This window comes from Pan troglodytes, chromosome 4, assembly GCF_028858775.2.
Source record: "Pan troglodytes isolate AG18354 chromosome 4, NHGRI_mPanTro3-v2.0_pri, whole genome shotgun sequence".
Classification (NCBI taxonomy): Eukaryota; Metazoa; Chordata; class Mammalia; order Primates; family Hominidae; genus Pan; species Pan troglodytes.
The window spans coordinates 130,412,855-130,421,525 of NC_072402.2; the positions used below are offsets into that span (position 1 = coordinate 130,412,855).

An 8,671-nucleotide genomic window follows, 5' to 3' on the forward strand; every position below is an offset into this window, starting at 1 on the left:
GGTATATAGTCAAAAAAATGGCACTTCCAATAAGAGAGAACAAAGAAGAAAAGTCATAAAATGTCCCAATCTAAGTGTGAATACAAAAATATATTATTTTTATAATAAGTGAGAAAAACAGAGTGCAAAAGGTGTATATGATGCCACTTCACATGTAGGGACAAGGGAAAATAAGACCATATATTCACAGTTGCTTGTATTTACATAAACTAATAGGATACCATAAAAAAAAAAAGACACCTAAGAAAAATAGTTACTTGTGAGGGAAGGTGGAGATTCCACTGAATTTTTTACATACACAGTTGACCCTTGAACAGCAGGTTCTGAACTGCACAGATCCACTTATCCACGGATTCTCTCCTGCCTCTGCCACCCCTGAGATGACAAGACCGACCCCTCCTCTTCTTCCTCCTCGGCCTGCTCAACGTGAAGACAGTGACGCTGAAGACCTTTGTGATGTTCCACCTCCACTTAATGAATAGGAAATACATTTTTTCCTCCTTCCTTGTGATTTTCTTAACAACCTTTTTTTTTTTTAAGACGGAGTCTCACACTGTCACTCAGGCTGGAGTGCAGTGGCGCGATTTCGGCACACTGCAAGCTCCGCCTCCCGGGTTCACGCCATTCTCCTGCCTCAGCCTCCCGAGTAGCTGGGACTACAGGCGCCCACCACCACGCCTGGCTAATTTTTTTGTATTTTTAGTAGAGACGGGGTTTCACCGTGTTAGCCAGGACGGTCTCAATCTTCTGACCTCGTGATCCGCCCATCTCGGCCTCCCAAAGTACTGGGATTACAGGCGTGAGCCACCGTGCCCGGCCTATAAACAACCTTTAAAAGACAGTAAGGGACACAGTAGGGCAGTAAGTGCCTCACTCACAAGAGGAGCAGCAATGCCAGAGGCCCATAGAGCACGGATTCCCAGCGCTGCCGTTTTACATAATCAGCCTTCTTGATTTTTAAAATTATCTGCATTCGTAACTTTCCTAAAAATAAAAATCTAAAAAATTAAATCGTTTCACTTACAAAAACAACTCTCTCAGGCCTTACTCCCTCTGACTGGGCATCATGTCTTTGCCAACGGAGACCCAGAGTCCAGAGAAACCCGAAAAAGCAACCCCAGCTTTCCCAGGATGAGCTGGTCGGGAGGAAGGGAGGTCCCAATCCCAGCGCTTCGGGGCCAGAGCAAAGCGGAGAGGCTCCCCATGGCCATAAGCGGGCGTCCCACGCAGCGCATTGCAGGCAGGTGCGAGCCACATGCGCCAAGTGCCCGGAGCGGCCCTTTGGTAGTTAGTGTTAATTAAAATTACCCGCACGGGAGTGGATCCCCGCTGACAATCTAGAAACAAGCAACAGACCCTCTGATGTAGCCATCTGTGCCGCGCCTCTCCGCACAGCCCGCCACGCCTTGGTCCCTGGAGACCACCCTCCAGGGCAGGGGCTGCCGCTCGGCCGGGCCCGCGGGGTCCCTCGGCCTGACATGGCCGGTGCTGGAGCGGCACGTGCGCGCCTCGGCCCCTCGGCCGCTCCCGCCCCTCGCCGGTGCGCACCGGCGCTCGGGGAGCCGCTGGCCCGGGTGTCCAGCCGGCCCTTGCCCTGCCTGGCGCTCGGACCGCCACCTTTGCCGCCCCCTCGCCAGCCTCCGCAGCTTCCAGACTGGCCGGTCTGCGCGCCCACCCCTGCCTCCCGGACCGGCCACAGCCGGAGGCCGCGGAGGAGGGCCCGGCCGCGCAGATCCCGCTTATCGGGCCCATCTCCCGTTACATAAGGCCACCCCCCTATCTCCGCGGGCCATCGCCGCCGCAACCGCCGCGCCAGCGCCTTCTCCCACGCGCGGGGGCGCCCCTGCCCACCGCTCCCGGCAGGGCTTTTGGTGGCCATGGGGGATAACGCGCGTTGACTCACCCGGGCGGGGCTCCGGGAGTTGCACAGACCAAGGTAGTTCCCCGCTCCTTCCCCCATCACGGAGACCCTGTGGGAGATGCCGTGGGCCCTCTACTACAGATTAGGAAACAGGCCCGTAGAGGGGTCACCCGGCCAAGTAGCGGCTCTCCAGGCACTGGGGGCCCTCGAGGGGAAGGGGCAGACTTCTGGGAGTCAGAGCCAGCAGCTGGGCTGGGAAGCTTCGAGTGTGGACAGAGAGGGTGGGAATGACGTTCCCTGTGGGAAGAGAGGGTGGGCAAGCCTGGGATGCCTCTGAGCGGGAATCCAGCATGCCTTGTGAGGAGGGTCACAAGCACACCCTTGTGAGGAGGTTGAGCCCCATCGAGGACAGGACGGAGGGAGCCTGAGCAGGCAGAGAGGGGGCCTGGGGAGGCGCTGGTTCGGGGAGGAAGTGGGTAGGGGAGAAATCTTGACATCAACACCCAACAGGCAAATGCCGTGGCCTCTGCTGTGGGGGTTTCTGGAGGACTTCTAGGAAAATGAGGGAAGAGCAGGAAAAGGCGACATGGCTGCAGGGGCCAGTCCCAGGAGCCGCCCTCCACAGCACTCATTCTGCAGAAGGGAAATTTGAGGCCCCCAGATGGCAGGGGTTGATCCTGCAGAGACTGGTGAGCAAAGGGGATCACCCCAAGCCCCAGTGGCACTAGGAACACTTACAATCTCTGACCTGGACTAAGGCTGCCAGCCTGGCCCAGTTAAGAGTTTCCCAGAAGGATGGCCCATACACTTTAAATTAAAGGGGCCAGACACGTGCACACTACTTCCAGCCACTCTGGAAGCTGAGGTGGGGGGATCGCTTGAGTCTGGGAGTTGGAGGCCAGCCTAGGCAGGCAACATAGTAAGACCCCATCTCCAAAAAAACAAAACAAAACAAAACAAAAAACACCAAAAAAGGTCCCAGAAAGACCTCTGAATCTTTCTGGATCTCTCAGTGGAGACCTGGAAATCTGAACTTTGACAATCCCTCTCACAGTGGGGCCAAGGAGGAATTAGGCAAGCCAAAAGAAGTGAACTTTGCTCTTCTATTGCCTGTTTGAATTTTGTATCCAAGCAAGTGTTACTTAAGTAATTTAAGAGACTGGTTCATCGAAAAAATAAAACTCCCCAAATTCCCATAGCTGGTAGACTGTGGTCACAGCCACAGTGCACTAAGACTATCTGCTCAGCACTTCTGGTGACCCAAAAGGGTCTGAGGACAGGAGCTCAGAGTTGGGTCAGCTGTCCAGGTACTCAGGGTTGTCACAGGCAAAACTGCTGGAACTCAGGGCAGCATTGCAAATGCCACGCCGCTCTCAGGGCCCCTTGCCTGCCGCTGGAATTAAACCCACCCAGATCTTGGAAACTCTGCCCTGGACCCTTCTCAATAAGTCCATGAGAAATCAAACTCTTTCCTTTAAGCGACACTGGATTTTCCACAAAGTAAAATCAAGATGAGTAAAGATGTGGTTTCTAGATAGTGCCTGAAAAAGCAGAGACCATGGTGTCAGGCGTCACCACTTGGGCCTATAAAAGCTGCCACAAGACGCCAAGGCCACAAGCCACCCAGCCTATGCGTCCGCTCCTCAATCCTCTCCTGTTGGCACTGGGCCTCATGGCACTTTTGTTGACCACGGTCATTGCTCTCACTTGCCTTGGCGGCTTTGCCTCCCCAGGCCCTGTGCCTCCCTCTACAGCCCTCAGGGAGCTCATTGAGGAGCTGGTCAACATCACCCAGAACCAGAAGGTGAGTGTCGGCTAGCCAGGGTCCTAGCTATGAGGGCTCCAGGGTGGGTGATTCCCAAGATGAGGTCATGAGCAGGCTGGGCCTGGTCCTAAGATGCCTGTAGGTCAGGAAAAATCTCCATGGACCAAGGCCCGGCCCAGCCATGAGGGAGAGAGGAGCTGGGCTGGGGGGCTCAGCACTGTGGATGGACCTATGAAGGTGTCTGGCAGACTCCCCAGGGACTACCTGCTCTCCTGGCCTGGCCTTGTCTGCCACTGCCAGCTCCTACTCAGCCATTCCTGAACAGAGGACAGCAGAGAAGGGCCAGCACCCTCCCAGAACCATGTGGCATTTGCCAACTGGATTTGGACCATAACAATGCAGCCATTCTCCCCAGCACCGTAATAGGCCCGCCCTTACAGGAGGATTCGTTAGTAGAGTCCGCTCCTTGCCCCACTAGTAACAGCTCACATGTCTGAGCACTGCTTACACCAGGCCTGGTGCACGTGCTTTATGTGTCATTTCATCACTGCCAGCCACCTCAAGAGGCAGGTACGATGAACCCATTCTGCTAAGGTTCAGTGAGGTTAAGTGACAGAGGCTGGATTCAAGCCAGGCCTGGCCAACACCAGAGTGTCCATGCTCCTAACTGCAGTGTTCCCTCACCATCAGAAGGCAGGGCATTTAATACACCAGATCCCCACCACCTCCCATCTGATTTGTCTTGGTCAACAGTGGCCCAGGCCACTCCTACTTCACTCGTCCCCACCCTGGCCCTTCCCGCAGGCCCCTGTCCTCCTGCCCTGACTATGGCAAGCCTTGCATGCAGCTTGTCCCTTACTAGTGGTATCAATTTTTTTCTCTCAGCTCCAAGACCCTAAACCGTGGGACCTCACCCCTATGCCTGCTGTTCAAAGCAGAAAACGAAGCTCAGGAATGCTGAGGGGCTGCCAGGCCTGCCTCTGTGCCACACCAGGGATGCTTGTGGGGCCTGTGCTGGTGCAGACCTGGCCTGGGCTGCCAGGGCAGGCCCACAACCCCTGCCAGCACTCTGCTCACTGTCACTTTGCTCCCACAGGCTCCGCTCTGCAATGGCAGCATGGTATGGAGCATCAACCTGACAGCTGGCGTGGTAAGGACCTTTGGGTGCAGGGAGGATGGGGCAGAGGCTCCAGGCCTTGGGCTTATCTTCTCTGAGCCTCCCTTCCATGGCTGGGGTCCCAAGCAAGCTTCAAGTGCTCTCCTCCCTCCCGCCATAATCTGGCCCCTTCCCGCCCACCACCCAGACTCACCTGCACCAGGCATCTCAGCCCCATCTTCCTGCAGACTCACAAAAGGCAGCTGCCCAAGCAGGGCCTGACCCCTCGGTGTCCCCTCCCCACAGTACTGTGCAGCCCTGGAATCCCTGATCAACGTGTCAGGCTGCAGTGCCATCGAGAAGACCCAGAGGATGCTGAGCGGATTCTGCCCGCACAAGGTCTCAGCTGGGGTAAGGCATCCCCCACCCTCTCACGCCCACCCTGCACCCCCTCCTGCCAACCCTGGGCTCACTGAAGGGAAGCTGGCTGAATATCCATGGTGTGTGTCCACCCAGGGGTGGGGCCATTGTGGCAGCAGGGACGTGGCCTTCGGGATTTACAGGATCTGGGCTCAAGGGCTCCTAACTCCTACCTGGGCCTCAATTTCCACATCTGTACAGTAGAGGTACTAACAGTACCCACCTCATGGGGACTTCCGTGAGGACTGAATGAGACAGTCCCTGGAAAGCCCCTGGTTTGTGCGAGTCGTCCCGGCCTCTGGCGTTCCACTCATGTGCTGGCCTCTTTGTCCTGCAGCAGTTTTCCAGCTTGCATGTCCGAGACACCAAAATCGAGGTGGCCCAGTTTGTAAAGGACCTGCTCTTACATTTAAAGAAACTTTTTCGCGAGGGACGGTTCAACTGAAACTTCGAAAGCATCATTATTTGCAGAGACAGGACCTGACTATTGAAGTTGCAGATTCATTTTTCTTTCTGATGTCAAAAATGTCTTGGGTAGGCGGGAAGGAGGGTTAGGGAGGGGTAAAATTCCTTAGCTTAGACCTCAGCCTGTGCTGCCTGTCTTCAGCCTAGCCGACCCCAGCCTTCCCCTTGCCCAGGGCTCAGCCTGGTGGGCCTCCTCTGTCCAGGGCCCTGAGCTCGGTGGACCCAGGGATGACATGTCCCTACACCCCTCCCCTGCCCTAGAGCACACTGTAGCATTACAGTGGGTGCCCCCCTTGCCAGACATGTGGTGGGAGAGGGACCCACTTCACACACAGGCAACTGAGGCAGACAGCAGCTCAGGCACACTTCTTCTTGGCCTTATTTATTATTGTGTGTTATTTAAATGAGTGTGTTTGTCAGCGTTGGGGATTGGGGAAGACTGTGGCTGCTGGCACTTGGAGCCAAGGGTTCAGAGACTCAGGGCCCCAGCACTAAAGCAGTGGACACCAGGAGTCCCTGGTAATAAGTACTGTGTACAGAATTCTGCTACCTCACTGGGGTCCTGGGGCCTCGGAGCCTCATCCGAGGCAGGGTCAGGAGAGGGGCAGAACAGCCGCTCCTGTCTGCCAGCCAGCAGCCAGCTCTCAGCCAACGAGTAATTTATTGTTTTTCCTTGTATTTAAATATTAAATATGTTAGCAAAGAGTTAATATATAGAAGGGTACCTTGAACACTGGGGGAGGGGACATTGAACAAGTTGTTTCATTGACTGTCAAACTGAAGCCAGAAATAAAGTTGGTGACAGATAGGCCTGATTGTATTTGTCTTTCATTTTGGCCTTTGGGGACACTGGTCTGCGGTCTGAAGACTCTGAGGAGCTCTTCGGGAGGCTGGTGGGTTGGAGGAGGGGACTGGGATGGATTACAGCGAGGGTGGGGTGCAGTGACCTGGGCTGAAAGCAAGCTAGCTCCCGAGGGTGGGGACACGGCCTGAAGGAAGCCCCACCTTCTGTCTGCTGCACCAGCAAGGACGGAGAGGCTTGGGCCAGACTGTCAGGGTTCAAGGAGGGCATCAGGAGCAGACGGAGACCCAGGAAGTCTCACAATCACATCTCCTGAGGACTGGCCAGCTGTGTCTGGCACCACCCACACATCCATGTCTCCCTCACAACCCAGGAGGCCGATGAGAACTGTGAGGCTCAGAAAGCGTGGGCGGTTTGCCTAAGGTCACGTAGCTACTTCCTCACTGGGGTCCTGGGGCCTCAGAGCCTCATCTGAGGTAAAGGAGCAAAGCTGGGATTGGGGCCCAAAACTCACTTTAACTCCAAAGCCCACACATTTAACCACCCTGTCTATTTCTGTCCAAATGTCACCTGTCCTGAATGGAGTTTTTCCCCCTGTACAACTGTCATCAACCTGTTCGGGCCCTCTCACTGACAGGCAGTTCCCTACCTATATTTGAGGGGCAGCCCATTGCATTTCTGGACAGCTCTCGCCATTAGGGTGCACACACGCACCACCTCTGTGAACAGGGCTCTGGCTAGGCCACTCCTCAGCAGCTCTTGTTGCTTCCCCATGGCCCTGGCCAGCAGCTGGAGTGCACAGACCAGCGGGCCTTACCAAGCCACAGCTCCAGGCCATGCCCATCAGCAACACTTTTCACTGTGACTCTCTGGGAGGTGCCCAGGGCAGAGGGTGACTCCAGGATGGGATGCCTTTGCAGTGGGTGATGGTCTCCAAGAACCAGTCTCAAACTTGTAGTGACAGGCAGGTGCCCTCCCTGGGGAGCCCAGAGCCCCATGGGAACACCACAGTGATGCTCAGAAGTCCCTGAAGGCAGCTGCCCTCGACTGCTCATGGCTGTGTCATTCACGCAACAGCAGAGGACATGGCAGGGAGTTGGCCAGGGGGCTGATGACGGTGGCCAGCCACTCCAGAACCACTCACTTTCCCCAGGGAGAGGCGACGGAAGAAGGCAAACCTGACAGTGCAGGGGGCAGGGGACACTTGGCCTAGAGGAGAGAAGACTGTGGGGCTGAAGAGGGTGATGGTGCAAGAGCTGGGTCTCCAGCAGGCTGTCCCGGGCAGGAGACAGGACCGGCTCTCTGGTGCCAAGCCTATTAAGTCCTGCCACATTTGCTGAGGAAATACCTGCGGGGGACCACCCCACAGCAGACACCTGGGCTAGTGACAACCAAGACACCACATGCACTCAAGGTTTAGCCCCTGAAAGAACTCTGTAGAAACAACAGAGGGTCGGGTTGGGGGAGCTGTATGTCCTCCCTCGGGAGGGCCTCCCCTCTGGAGGTGAGCAGTGGCTGCTTCCGCAAAGGACGAGAGAGTCTTGGAAGCCAGGGGAGGTGGGTGGGAGTCAGGGTCTCGGCATTCTTCTCCATCCAGAGCCTAGGGTTTAAGGCTGGAAGGATATTTACGGAGGGTAATGACTTTGTAAACAAGACCTAGAAATCTATCTCCCAGTAGCATCATCTTTGACCCATGTCCTCTCTGCCCAGCCAAAGTATTGCCCTGCCTATCCAGAAAGATGGAAACCCTTCCAGTGAAATTCCACGTGACTCCCTCAAGAACAAAGACTGGAATTGAGGCTGATGTGGGGCAGGGTTCCTCGGGATCCTCCAAGGCCGTGCTCTAAGCCACACATTCAGGACAGCCTGCGAGGCAGGTGCACAGTGTGGATGGCCGTCCCGGGCCCCACTAGGGGTCTGCAGCTCGCCACTTCCTCAGCCACCGCCGAGCTCCTGTCCCTCACACCTTCCAGGCTGCTCCCCAGGAAGGGGGACCTGTGGTCACTGGCAGTGTGCCCTGGGCTGGAGAGGGCATGGGGCTCTCCAGGGATGAGTGACACCTTACCGAGCCACAGAACCGAGCTGCAGCTGGTGGCGACAGGGAAGGGGCCCTGCCAGGAATGAGAAAGGAAGACAGAACAAGGTAGGTAAGTGTCAGCACTGCAACTGTGGCTGGGAACCTCCCTCCCTGGGGACTGAGCCCTGGTGGTGTTTGCTGGGAGTTTTCTCTAATCACGTGGCCTAAGTTCTTTCATAAACAAG

At 56.0% G+C, this 8,671-nt stretch overlaps 1 protein-coding gene across 5 annotated transcripts; it reads left to right on the top strand.

Moving 5' to 3' along the window:
- Nucleotides 1–1,492: 1,492 nt before the first annotated feature.
- Nucleotides 1,493–6,415, top strand: IL13 (interleukin 13). Of its 5 annotated transcripts, XM_063810099.1 has the most exons (6): nucleotides 1,520–1,936; nucleotides 2,372–2,550; nucleotides 3,595–3,665; nucleotides 4,723–4,776; nucleotides 5,029–5,133; nucleotides 5,480–6,415. In XM_063810099.1, exons 2-6 carry the CDS (start codon nucleotides 2,523–2,525, stop codon nucleotides 5,585–5,587), a joined length of 366 nt encoding a protein of 121 aa, XP_063666169.1. In that variant the 5' UTR covers nucleotides 1,520–1,936; nucleotides 2,372–2,522; the 3' UTR covers nucleotides 5,588–6,415. The 5 variants fall into 5 exon arrangements, with proteins under 5 accessions (XP_016800435.1, XP_009447763.1, XP_063666169.1 ...); XM_016944946.4 differs by lacking the exon at nucleotides 3,595–3,665 and having other exon boundaries at nucleotides 1,493–1,936; XM_009449488.5 differs by lacking the exon at nucleotides 2,372–2,550 and having other exon boundaries at nucleotides 1,496–1,936.
- The last annotated feature ends 2,256 nt before the right edge of the window (nucleotides 6,416–8,671 follow it).

Excerpts from the sequence above, each read along its gene's own strand:
- IL13 (NM_001008992.1), top strand. The coding sequence starts at position 3,534 with ATGGCACTTTTGTTGACCACGGTCATTGCTCTCACTTGCCTTGGCGGC. Across the intron at positions 3,666-4,722 it reads ACATCACCCAGAACCAGAAG|GCTCCGCTCTGCAATGGCAG; the intron begins GTGAGTGTCGGC and ends TTGCTCCCACAG. Across the intron at positions 5,134-5,479 it reads CGCACAAGGTCTCAGCTGGG|CAGTTTTCCAGCTTGCATGT; the intron begins GTAAGGCATCCC and ends TTTGTCCTGCAG.